Raw genomic sequence first — 12,665 nt, forward strand, 5'->3', positions numbered from 1 at the left:
AGTTTTCAGCCAGGGCTAGTTTTGCTGATCAGGTTTCTTTCTAGAGAAGTGTTTTCTTTATAATTCTGCCCACCCCCGTCCTGATCTGTCATCTTCCTGGCATGTCCACGGGAATGAGCTCAGGGTAGGCTGAAGGGGTTATTCAGCTGCCAGTACGGTTTAGTTTCTTCTCAGAAAGTATCTGGGTCCTTGGAGTTTCTATTGCCCACTGAACGATCTTTGAATTAAGACAGATGGTAAATCTCATGGTATGGAAAACCAGACCCCACTAAGAACAGTTAGATTTCCAGAGAGGTTGGAGTCAAGAATTCAGGTTGCAGCAGGTGGCATAGTTGGTGTAAGATTGGTGTACAGCTTCTGTCTGTGACTGATTTCAAAACCACGTACTTTTGCAATCAACTGTCAGTGGTGGCCGTCTGGTAGGTTAGGACTTGCCATCTTTTAGGGGCTTGGAATTAAATTAGGATTTATCAAATGCCTCCCCACTTTCCCAACAACTAATTGAAATAGAGATGACAGACCATCATTTTGATTGTTTGAGTCTAGTGAACTAAGCTCTGCGTGAAATGGTAAGGGAGCACTTATTCACAGGAACTCTTAGCAGTGATATAAATGGAAACGAATGATGCTCTAATCCTGCCCACACGTGTTAACACAGAGCCAGTGTCCTGTTGCAGGAGAACATATTTATTTGTAACTGATGAACAATCATTTCTCTGCAGCAGTGGTTTGGGTAACGTCAGGGCTCCAGAAAAATAAAAGGCCAATTTTGTGGCCCTGTAAAAATAGCAGCCACCTTATCATTTCACACCCGTTAGAATGGTTTCTATCAAAAATATAGAAAATAAGTGTTGGCAGAAATGTGGAAAGAAGGGAACCCTTTGTGCACTGTTGGTGGGAATGTAAAATGTGCAGCCACTGTGGAAAATAGTATGATAGTTCCTTAAAAAAGTAAAAACAGAATTATCATATGATTTAGCAATTCTACTTCTGGGTATACAGTTGACCCTTGAAAAACAGTCTTGAACTGCTTGTATCCACTTATACATGAGTTTTCATCTGTTTCTGCCACCCCTGAAAGAGGAAGACCAACCCCTCCTCATTCTCCCCTCGTCAGCCTGCTCAAAGTGAAGATGATGGGAATGAAGACCTTTATGATGACCCACTTCCACTTAATGAATAGTAAATATAAATATTTTCTCTTCCTTACGATTTTCTTTATAGCATTTTCTTTTTTCTAGCTTGCCTTATTGTAAGAATATAGCATATAATACAAATAATGTACAAATATGTGTTAATTGACTATTTATGTTATTGGTGAGGCTTCTGGTCAACAGTAGGCTATTAGCAGGAAAGTTTTTGGAGACTCAAAAGTTATACATGAATTTCTTTTTTTTTTTTTTTTTTTTTTTTTGAGACGGAGTCTCGCTCTGTCACCCAGGCTGGAGTGCAGTGGCCGGATCTCAGCTCACTGCAAGCTCCGCCTCCCGGGTTCACGCCATTCTCCTGCCTCAGCCTCCCGAGTAGCTGGGACTACAGGCGCCCGCCACCTCGCCCGGCTAGTTTTTTGTATTTTTTAATAGAGACGGGGTTTCACCGTGTTAACCAGGATGGTCTCGATCTCCTGACCTCGTGATCCGCCCGTCTCGGCCTCCCAAAGTGCTGGGATTACAGGCTTGAGCCACCGCGCGAATTTCTAACTATTCAGGGATTAGCACCCCTAACACCTATGTTGTTGATGGGTTAACTCTATGGCCAAAGGATTGAAAGCAGGATCTCAAAGAGATATTTGTAGACCCATGTTCATGGCAACATCATAGACAATAGCCAAGAGGTGGAAGCACCCCAAGTGTTCATCAATGGGTGAATGGATAAAATGTGGCATAGAGTACATACAGTGAAATAACTGTTCGGCCTTTAAAAGGAATGAAATCCTGTCACATGCTGCAGCATGGATGAACCTTGAGGACATTATGCTAAGTGCAATGAGCTAGTCACAAAAAGACGAATTCCACCTATCTAAGATACCTAGCACAGTCAAACTCAAAGAAACAAAGGAGAATGGTGGTTGCCAGAGGCTGATGAAAGGGGAAATGGGGAGTTGTTTAATGGATCTAGAGTTTCTGTTTTGCAAGAGGAAAAAGTTCTGGAGATCAGTTGCACAACAGTGTGAATATACTCAACATCACTGAATGGGACACTTAGAAATGGTTAAGATGGTAAATTTTGTGTTATGTGTTTTTTACCACTTTTTTTTTTTTTTTTAAGCAGCCACCTTAATTCACAGATGTTGGGAGGTTTTTAATGAGTGGTATGGTTCAGAACAAATATGGTGAAATTCCCCACGATGGAAACAGGCTATCAATTTATGAGTATGCAGATCGTCCTTCTCTTTATCTTCCTTGCAAATTAAAGAATCTTGCTCTTCCCTACTCCTGATAGAGGCCTCTTGGATCCAAGCTAGTTTTAGTCTTGACACCAGAGGGGTTCTTGTCCTGTAGCAGAAGTTGAGCCCTTACTGGAGGGTAGGAGGCATTTCAGATGGGTCCATCTGATGTATTGCTGCCGGTAGCATTTATAGTACATTGTACTCCGTTTTTATTTGCTTCTACTGGGATGAGAGCCAAGCCAGTAAAAGGCAAACAGCATTAATTCAGTGATGACATATGCCACTGAAAACTGTTTTTCTTTTCTTTTTTTTTTTTTTTTTTATTTTTTTTAAAAAGCAGAATGGAGGCACTTTACTCAGATTCTGCTGGGTGCTGAAATAAAGACGTAGAGAAAGAAAGGCTGTGGGGAGGTTGTTAACCTTACCTTCCTCCTGCATATGCCCAGAGAGGGTTCATTAGCATTTTGCTCCAAGTTTCACGGGGAAGACACTTTGGGAGCAGGCTCATTCTTTGAGTCGGGGCTCTAGCTGGCCTCACATCACCCTCTGAGTAGCTGTTCACCTGCACATCACATCCACTGGGGAAGTACTGGGTATCAGTTGACACTCCTTTCCTCATTGTCATCTTCTACACAGATCCAAATGCACTGAGAATGGACTATGTTATATGGGCAGAGCAACAGCATGGTTAGTTTCTAATTGGCCTAAAAATAAAATCTCTTCAAAAATAAACAGAATTGGAGAAAGCCGCTTTGTACAGAAAGGGCCTCTTCTCTTGAGCCAGGTTAGTGGTATCAGGATTGTGATAAGTTTATTAAACCATGATTTTTACTTTTGATTTTGAGGCCTTTTTAAAAGACCTGAGTTAGTGTTGTTCTGCAGACTCACTGGGTCAGAGTGCCATCTTGCAAACTGAAACTAGGCTGGCCAGAGTGAGCTGGCAATGGGAATTGGGGTGAGGAAAGCTGGTCCGGTGTGACATTAGGGAGTAGAGACGACTGTGGCAAACCAGTGAGACATACCCTGTCAGAAGGGAGTGTGCTGCTTGATTCCAACTGATGTTTGCCGTGTAGGAGTTCAGGCTTTTGTTGCCAACCTTGAACATTTCCAGTGGAAGCTACCATTGCTGATTTTTATCTGAATTTATTTGCTTATTAAATGTTGGTAGCTACCTCCCGTTAAAAAATAATTACTGGGAAGGGGTGTCAAACCAGAGTTGCCAGTTCATAACCCATGTCAGGCAGGAATCGAAGGGCTAGTCCTTCTGGGAAAACTGCATCATCTGGGTGAACCAGAGATGGAGGTGAGGAGGAGCTCTGTTAACGCAGAGGTCCTGCCCTTATCTTGGTGTCACAATTTAGGCATCATGGAAGGAAGCAAACCCCCAGTAACTGGGCAGCTCAGTTCCGTTGGACCCTTCAGGAGGCAGCTAGGTCACCAGCAAAGCTCTGCATAAAAGTGTGCTGCTCCTGACAGATGGGAGTGTCTAGTGTTACTATACTGTCAGCATTGTTGCTTGGCTCCATTGAAGGAAAGAAAAGAATGAACATTTCTTGGGCAAAAGAAAAGAATGAATATTTCTTGGGCATCTCCTCTGTGTCAGGCACTGTGCTTGGTGCCTGACTGATCCAGAGCAGCTTCGTGAGCAGGCAGCCTGTGCACTCACACAGGCCCTGTGCTCAGAAGGGCCTATGCTTGCCTTCATACTCTCTCATACTCTACTGTCACCTTCTCAAACCTCTTTAATAACTTTTGAATGGGCCCCATGATTTCATTTTGCATTTGGTCCTGTAAGTTATGTAGCCATAACTTACCGTCTGTTTTCACACAGACAATCTTTTTTCATCCTCAGGACTCCCGAGAGGTGAGTGTTATCATTTGTCTCCCTTTGATACAGGAGTGAACAGACACTCAGAGATGGGCAGTCATTTACCCAAAGCCACACAGCTGGAAAGGCCTAAGTCAGAATTTGTACTCAGGTCTGCCTGAGTCTGGGGTGCAGAATTGCCACCTTGCGGCATGCTGCTGTGGTTGTACTGAAAGGCCTACAGCATGTTCTGGTCTCTGGAGGCCTAGGCATGGGGAATTTTAGCCTCATGGATTGTTGGTGTCTGAGGGCCTATTATGAGATGGGTGTATACTCAGTGCCACACTTTGTGTGTTCTAGTAGTCCTGGCAGCTTGCTGTTTTATTAGGGCCACAAATTGAGTCAGGGAGCAGGACGGGTATTTCTTCTGAAGGACACAGCAAGAAGTACAGGGGCCATGCACAGTGTCTCATACCTATAATCCCAGCACTTTGGGGGCTAAGGCAGGAGGATCCCTTGAGCCCAGAAGTTTGAGACCAGCCTGGGCAACATATCAAGAAAATGTCTCTACCAAAAAAAAAAGGGGGGGGGAAGAAAAGAAGTATGATACAGTCTAGTCTCAGGGCAAACTGAGATTCTAGCTCTTTACTAGCAATCTCATCATAGGCAGCCCTTTGTGCTGATACCCAGCACATCTGAAGCTCTGTAGGACTGCCACTTACACACTCAGATGTTACAGAGAGGAGTCAGATTCAGCAAACACCAGTGTGCACTCACCATCTCCTGCTATGGTGTGAGGGTGCTGAGGAAGAGAGTGGTGGTGATGATAAGTAATGATGCTGCTGCTAGGATGGTGGCTGGTGATGGTGTTGCCGAAGTTGGGGTGGTGGTGATGACAGTAATCACAATAGTTAACATTAAACAGGTGCCAAGCAACATTCTAAGTGTTTTGTATGCAAAACTCAATCTTCATCCCCCACAATGCCGTATGCAACATTATTAGTTCCATTTACAGAGGAGGAGACTGAGGCACAGCGAGGTTAGGTCAGTTGCCCAAAGTTACAAAGCTAGTAGGAGGCAGAGCTTTGTAACTGTTCTTCCATACATAGATGGAAATCAGCCCTGCCTTTGGGGACCTAGAGTCACAAAAGAGTGATTATAATTGAGTGTGATGTGTGCAGTAAGAGTAACACAAGATGATGATGGTGGGGTGGCACTTGGCATTTGCTTGATGCCAGGCACACCTCTAGGTGCTTACATGTACCTTCTCATTGGATTCCCCAACAGTCCTATGAAGTAGGCTCTTTTTATCCTGTTTTATAGATGAAGAACTCCAGGCCCAAAGTGGTTTAAGTTATTGGCTAAAGGTTACACAGAAAATGGCAGAGCCAGGATTTGAACCTATAATCTCTGCTCTGCCCTTAAGAGATAGTGCAAACTGGCGGCTTCTGGAAGCCTCACAGAGAAGGCAGCATTTGAACCAGGATCGAAGGATCAATAAGATGAATTCTGGCATCAGGAAAGGAAAGGCACTCCCTACAGTAGGAATGGGAGGGGCAAAGACAGAGAGGTGGGACCATGGCCCAGCATGGTCACTGACTGGGTGAGTGTAGCTGGAACAGCAGGAGATGATGCTGGTTTGGGGATGGAAGGCCCTGCTCCTGAAAAGCCTTGCTTTCCCCACTCAGGGGTATCCTGAGGGCCATGAGGGGCTACTTAGGAAAGTGACAGGAGCAGATTTCACTTGATCACCTGGAGACGGAATCCAATTCTAGGTTCCTGGCACCAGGAAGACAAAGCAGTACTGTGAATTTGAAAATGAAATCAACTTTATCATGCCCCACGTGGAAATTCAGTCGCATTCTTATTTTTGCTTGGCTTTTATGTAAAAGACCCAAGCCAATGAAACTGCCTGCCGTTAGTCAAGGTCAGAGTGAAACTTGTCAGAAAAACTTCCTTAAGTCTCTCACTGACACTACAAGTTATTGCCAACCTGAGAGCTCCTCCATAGAAACTGCCATTTGGAGACTGTCCACAGTGGGATTTCAGATAGGCTCCAACCCCCTACGGGAATCCCCCCTCCAACCCTGTCCCCCGGCCAGTTATTACACACTTTCACGAAATGTTAGAGGGAGAAATGACTCCATTGTGGAAATCAAGTTTGAGGCCAGTTCTGACCTGGGCTGTGACTCAAGAGCCTTGTCTTCTGGACCTTTATTCTCTATGCTGTTGGTTCTCACTTTTTCTGGGTCCTGGACCCCTCTTAGAATCCAATGAAAACTGAACACTCACCCCGTAGAAGAGGAGAGGGGGACAGACATTATCACCAACAGAGAGACACCCCTGGGGCTTCAGGGACAATATAACATGCCATTGATCCACACAAACAGATGGTCACTCCCGAACCCCTTCCCAAGGCCAAGAAATTCTGGAGTGGTCATTTTTCACTGGTTTTAGAATGGCTGACATACGCCAGGCGTGGTGGCTCACGCCTATAATCCCAGCACTTTGGGAGGCTGAGGTGGAAGGATCACTTGAGGTCAGGAGTTCGAGGGCAGCTGGGCAACATGGTGAAACCTTGTCTCTACTAAAAATACAAAAATTGGTTGGGCGTGGTGGCGCATACCTGTAATTCCAGGTACTTGGAGGGCTACAGTGGGAGGATCGCTTGAGCCTGGGAGGCGGAGGTTGCAGTGAGCTGAGATCAAGCACTCCAGCCTGAGTGACAGAGTGAGACCCTGTTTCAAAAAAGGAAAAAAAAAAATGATAGAAATACCACAGAGGTGGTATTGCCAGTGATTGTTTAGGGATATAAGTGTGAGGGACTATTTTGGCCAAGAGTTCCTTTCTGTGGTTTGGGATGAATAGGACATGGAGTTTTCATTCTTTGTAGCAGCACAGGCAAGAATCCTGTTCTGTAAGGAGCGAGGAGAGGAACAAGACACTGAGAGTCCCTCCTGTACCCAAGGGCTTCCCAGAGTGGATACTGATTTTAACTGAACATGTGGCCTATAGCGTCAACCCTCCCAACATTGTTTTCCATTAACAGGACTTCCAGGTCTTTGAGATCCCCCCACCACCAGCCAGATAATTGCCTGGCTGGGCTACCCCCTTCTGGGGGTCCCACAAAATTCTTATTTGCAACTCTGGTTTCTCTGGCCAGCCACCAGAGCTTTGCAATAAAAGCATTATGTTGATGGAGAGAAGGCATGCCTGATCTTTGTCTGCTTCAGCTTAAAACCCTGCAGTAGTATCTACTGCCCTTAGGACTAAAATCAGTTTCTTTATTTTAGCCTAAAAGGCCCTGGCTTCATCTGCCTTCCAATTCCCCATCTGGGTCCCCTTTCCTCTCATTCTTTACTCCCACTGATTTGATGGTCTCCATCCAGAACACCCTTCTTCCCCAACTCTCTGCCTAACTAACTCCCCTTCATCCTTCAACACTTGCCTTCGTTGGGGAGCTCATGGAGACCTGGGCTTGGAGAGCTATTCCCCTATGGCCCCCTGTGCATCCCCTGGTGCCACATTCATTGTATTATTACTTGTGGTTGTGCCCGCCTCTCCCCATTTAAGATTCCTCCCCATGGGCACAGCAGTGCTACTGTCTGATGTACTGCTGTGTCCCCCTCCCCTTGCACCAGGCCTGTGCATAGTAGGGGCTTGGTAAGAATCTATCCTATCTAATGAAAAAATGGAGCAGGGGGTTAAGAAAATGGACAGGCACAGCTAGGAAGGCACTTTATAAATGGCAAAGTGCTCTGCGGTGGTTTTTAATCAGAGTGTGCTGCACCTACTTGACTCTGTCTTCTTCTACCTGTGAGCTGGGGATACATCAGGTCCTGCCTGCGTCACAGGCCTGTGCCTGAAACAAAGGAGGTGGTCAACATAAAATGCATTAGAGGAAATCCAGTGAAACGCATCGTAACACACTTCTTCCTGACTCGAGAGTCTCGCCTCTTTAAAAATCTGCTCCCACAGCCAATTCTTCCCTACTCAGCCTACCTTCTCTCACCTGGAAACTCAACCTGATTAGCTCTGCATTTAGTCCATCCTGCAGAGGGACACTCCGGGCTGGCTGAACACTGGCCTCGTTTTTGCAGTGCAGGAGGAATCCTTGCTGGGCTCGAGTCAGCCTGCAGCCAGTGTTAGATTTTTTTAAGGGGCTTCTCCCTGTGGTCACAGACGACCTTTGCTTTTTCTCTGCTTGCCTCTGTGCACCTGTGCTCTTCCCAGCCCCAGCATCCCAACCGGGGCTTCATTTGGGCCACCTGGCATGTTCCAGGCATCTTCTCCACAGTGGAAGGGAAGATAGGATCTTCTGCTGAGGCTACCGGGGACTTCTGAAGATATTCAGGGCCTGGAGAGGTGGAGGAAGGAGCTGCCTGATTAACAGGTATTGGCTGACCAGCGAGAATCCTGAACTATTTGGCAAGCTTTCCCTGCTAACCTCTAGATTGTGGCTGCTGGTTACAGACGTGCTCTGGGAATAGGGTGTGGTATGGCTTCCTGTCTTCAGGAAAGAAAATAGGAGCTTTTGGAAGGATCTGGGGTAGGTGATAGGATCAAAGGACAAACTAGAGAAGCATTTTAGGAAAAACAGGATCTCTGGGGATCTGGATGGTAGGAGCCCGCACACAAAAGCACCTAGGTGCTCCTGCTGGGATGTGCTGTTGTTCAGTCTTAGAGTCAGTGGTGAGATTCTAGGGCAAGACGTAATTGTCCTGGCTTGAGTGCTACATCGTTGACCAGAGCAGGGAGCCGCACACTCCGATGATTGTCCCACCATGACTATATCTGTTAGGGAAAGGTGGTTTCCCAAAGCAGAATCGGGGTGTAGTTGTTCCTACAGCAAGGAGTAAGGGATGCTGAGCAGCAAAGAATAGATGGTCGTCATAGTCACAGCCAGTTCTAGTTATCCTAGTGAAACCCCTCATGCCAGCCCTCCTGCCCTTGCACTAGAGAACCTGAGAGGCTCTTGGACAGCCATTCCACCCTTGCTTCTTTGAGACTTAAGCACACGTCCTCAGCACCTTCAAAGGCTCTTCTGGGTCGGTCATGTTCTTGGGGTAAGGCTGGAATGTCTGTGTCTTCTGTACGGCTGTCTAAAAACACCTTCAGCTCTATCTGTAAGTCCATATAACTGCCGATTACAGAATGCAGCCCATAGAAGAGGCCCTGTGTGGGTTGGGATGGGGCAGGAGATGGTGAGGGCTGCAGATTGCCCCTCCTGTCATGGGGCAGCCCAGAGCAAGTGGCCCAGTTCTCCAGAAACCACACAAAACTGGAACAAAACTCTGCTTCACATTCTGGCTCCCACCTCCACTAACCTCTGTTCTCTAACTGGGATGATTTCTCTTGGCAGCGGAAAAAAACACCTCTGGAATGATAAGCCGCCCTGCTCCAGGGAGGATGGAGTGGATCATCCCTCTGATTGTGGTATCAGCCTTGACCTTCGTGTGCCTCATCCTTCTCATTGCTGTGCTCGTTTACTGGAGGTAAGCCAGGCAGCACCTACAGCGTAGATATGGGGGCCAGATGCTGGCCAGGTTTTGCTCATGGGAGGGGAATCCCACGGCCTCTGCATTCAGGAAGGTGAGGTAGCTTAAGTGTTTCTGGTCTTGCCACCTGGGAGACCCTCTTGTCTCTGTTAGTCAATGGCAGGGCCAGATCCACTTTGGAGGTCAAGGCACTTATGGTGAGCTTCTGGGATTTAGTACCAAAGAGGTTTTTGTTTGAGAACCAAGGAGATCCAAGTTCAAATCCCAGCTCTGCTACTTGCTAGATAGATCCAAATCCCATGTCCACTTTGAATGTTAGTTTCAGAACCAGCAAAATGAGTTAACAAGTCATAGCATTTGCAGTTTTTCTGAGATGATGCTTTACTTTGTTGTAGTCACATAACTCCTCTTTACCTTAGAATTTTTTTTCATAGTCTTTCACTGAAAATTAAATTGGGCTATAAGAAAAAATTTAGCATATTATGTGGTATTTAATACATGTAAGATTAAAATGGCAGACTGTAAGCTATCCGGACTCTCACTGCTTCCCATGGGAAGCCAGGTTGCAGCCTCTCTTTAGAAGTTGTGTTTTTTCAGCCGGACCATCTCAGCCAATTCAGCTGAGCAACTCCATCAAGCCCATTCAGTTGGCCTGGGTGCCTTCACCTCTCAGACCGATGTAGGCGGCTTCTGCCCTTCATCTGACAGGCTTCACCAGTGAGAAACAGGTGTCATATTTTCATCTCTCCTTCCCTTCTTTCCATTCACTCAATTTTGAGCCCATAATGTGTGCCAGTCTTCTAGGCACAAGTGATTTCTGAAAAAGTGAGTAAAACAGGTAAGAATCCTTACTATCATGGAGCTTACATTTTAGTGGAGGAGGCAGGCAATAAACAAAGCAAATAACTAAAACATGTAATTTCTAAGATGGTGGTAACTGGATAATGGAGAAAACTAAATCTGGAAAGGGGAGGGGCCCATGGGGGCCTAGCAGGAGTGTTCAGAGTGGTCAAGGAGATGATACCTGAGCAAGGACCTAAAGGAGGAGGGAACCAAATGGGCTCCACCTGGGGCAAGTTCCAAGTAGCGGAAACAGCACATGCAAAGGCCCTGAGGCAAGGGCATGCCTGGTGTGTACCAGGAAGAGCCAGAGGTCAGTGGGGCTGAGACACGAGTACAGGGGTAAGGTGGCAGAAAAGGGTATCTGAAAGAAACAGGGTAGAGCAGGATCGGGTCATGCTGCACAGTCTTGTGGGCCGTTGTTAATGCACTGCCTTTCACTCGAAGATGAGTAGGGTTTGGTGCAGAAGAATGTTGTGATTTAACTTCAAGACTACTTGGCTGCTGTGTTGAATACAGACTGAAGAGGAGCGGGGGCAGAAACACAGACCATTGGGGAGACCACTGGACTAGTTCAAGAAGGACACAATTGTGTCTCAGATGAGGGTAGCGGTGTAGGTGGTGATAATTCATTGCGTAGACATCTATTTTGAAGGTGGGAGCAACAGAATCTGCTGACAGATTGGGTCTGTTCCTAATTGACTGGAACAGGAGAATAAGGAAGGAGGTCATCTCAGGTTTCCTCAGGCGTCTGACGGTAACCATAAGCCCTTTAGTGCTGCAGACCAGCAAGATTATGAAGTATGTTGTATTTTGGGGCGAGCATAGGAACACTAGACTCACCTGCATGTCATCCCTTCTCCAGGAAAAAGTGTTGTGCAAATATGTTTGAAGCCCATTGGTAAATTAGAGGCCACCTAGTGTGAGTTTAACTAATCAGGTGAGGTTAACAAGGGCAGCATGCCTGTCTCATGGCTTTGCTCAGTCAGCACTGTTTGGTTTTAGTCTCAGGCTGTCACCACAGGGGAGCAGAGAAGTCCCACAGCTGCCACAGCATAAAGAAACACCTTGTACCTGGCAATTCTAGCAAAACCCTCCGGATTGTTTCTGACTGGCCCACTTTGGATCCTCTACCCCCTCCCAAAATGGATCACTGTGACCAAGAAGGACCATGGGGCCAAACAGGCATCCATACCCAGCCAGCCAAAACATGAGTATTTACTTCAGGTTTCTTATAGGGAAGGGCTGTGTCATGTAGTAAACAGCTTTAAAATCCTTCCATTCAAAATGTATTTTCCCTTTAGAAAATGACAACTGTTTATACTTCTGAAAAACTCAGTGAGTCCAAATGGAAAATATGAATTGAATAATATCTTAATATTTCCTGTCTGAAATGTGTTTATGATGTTTATTATACATGTATGCATATATTTCTTCAAAAGCTTCATTTAAAGTAACCAGAGCTTTAAACTTCATCCAACAGAGTCTGGACTTGAGCTTTTACCAGATTCCTAATCCCAGGAGCACAAAAAATGAGTGTGAAGAAGAAAATTCTTATAGAGCAAGGAAAGTAAAATTAAATTAGTGTTAGGATGAATGAGTTGGCTAAGCATACAGCCTAGAGGGGACAAGGACCTTTTTTCTGTCCAACTTTTTACAAATTATTAATGCGAAAGAAGGAAGCATTGGGGGGCTCACATAGAAAACTGGTAAATACAGAGGAGCCGTGTGTTTCCCTTTGGCAATGCAGTTTTTTAGCTAGAACAACAGTGCTTCTCTTCTGCCTTTTGAGGCACAGTAAGACTGGATGATTGGCAAACAGACTTGTCATAAGTAGAACATTGAGGCAGATCAAAACCACCTGGATCATTTCTTCAGGAGGCAGGCCTGGCACCGGGAGGTTCAAACCTGCTCACTGTGGCAGCAGTTTCTACCACAACCAAGGACTGGCCCTTTGCAGTTCTTGTGATTTTTGAGTGTGTTTTCTCCGAGTTGTTGATACTACAACTTAATAGGTTCATGAAATAGTGGAAAACTACACTCAAGGTCTCTGAAGTCTTTCTCTTCCAAGTCTCCCACTGTACAGTGGTGTTAGTGCTAATGTTTTCAGTGAGTCCTTTTTGAGTGCCAG

General features: G+C 45.9%; 1 protein-coding gene across 5 annotated transcripts in view; it reads left to right on the forward strand.

The window, feature by feature from the left end:
• Positions 1-12,665, forward strand: part of LOC105483138 (protein tyrosine phosphatase receptor type G) — a 745,674-nt gene that overhangs the window by 656,519 nt on the left and 76,490 nt on the right. For all 5 annotated transcript variants that reach the window (XM_011743815.2, XM_071089050.1, XM_011743832.2 and 2 more), the window contains one exon: positions 9,559-9,691. In XM_011743815.2, the coding sequence (XP_011742117.2) occupies positions 9,559-9,691 (133 nt within the window). The remainder of the gene's footprint in view (positions 1-9,558; positions 9,692-12,665) is intronic.

This window comes from Macaca nemestrina, chromosome 2 (assembly GCF_043159975.1).
Source record: "Macaca nemestrina isolate mMacNem1 chromosome 2, mMacNem.hap1, whole genome shotgun sequence".
Lineage (NCBI taxonomy): Eukaryota > Metazoa > Chordata > Mammalia > Primates > Cercopithecidae > Macaca > Macaca nemestrina.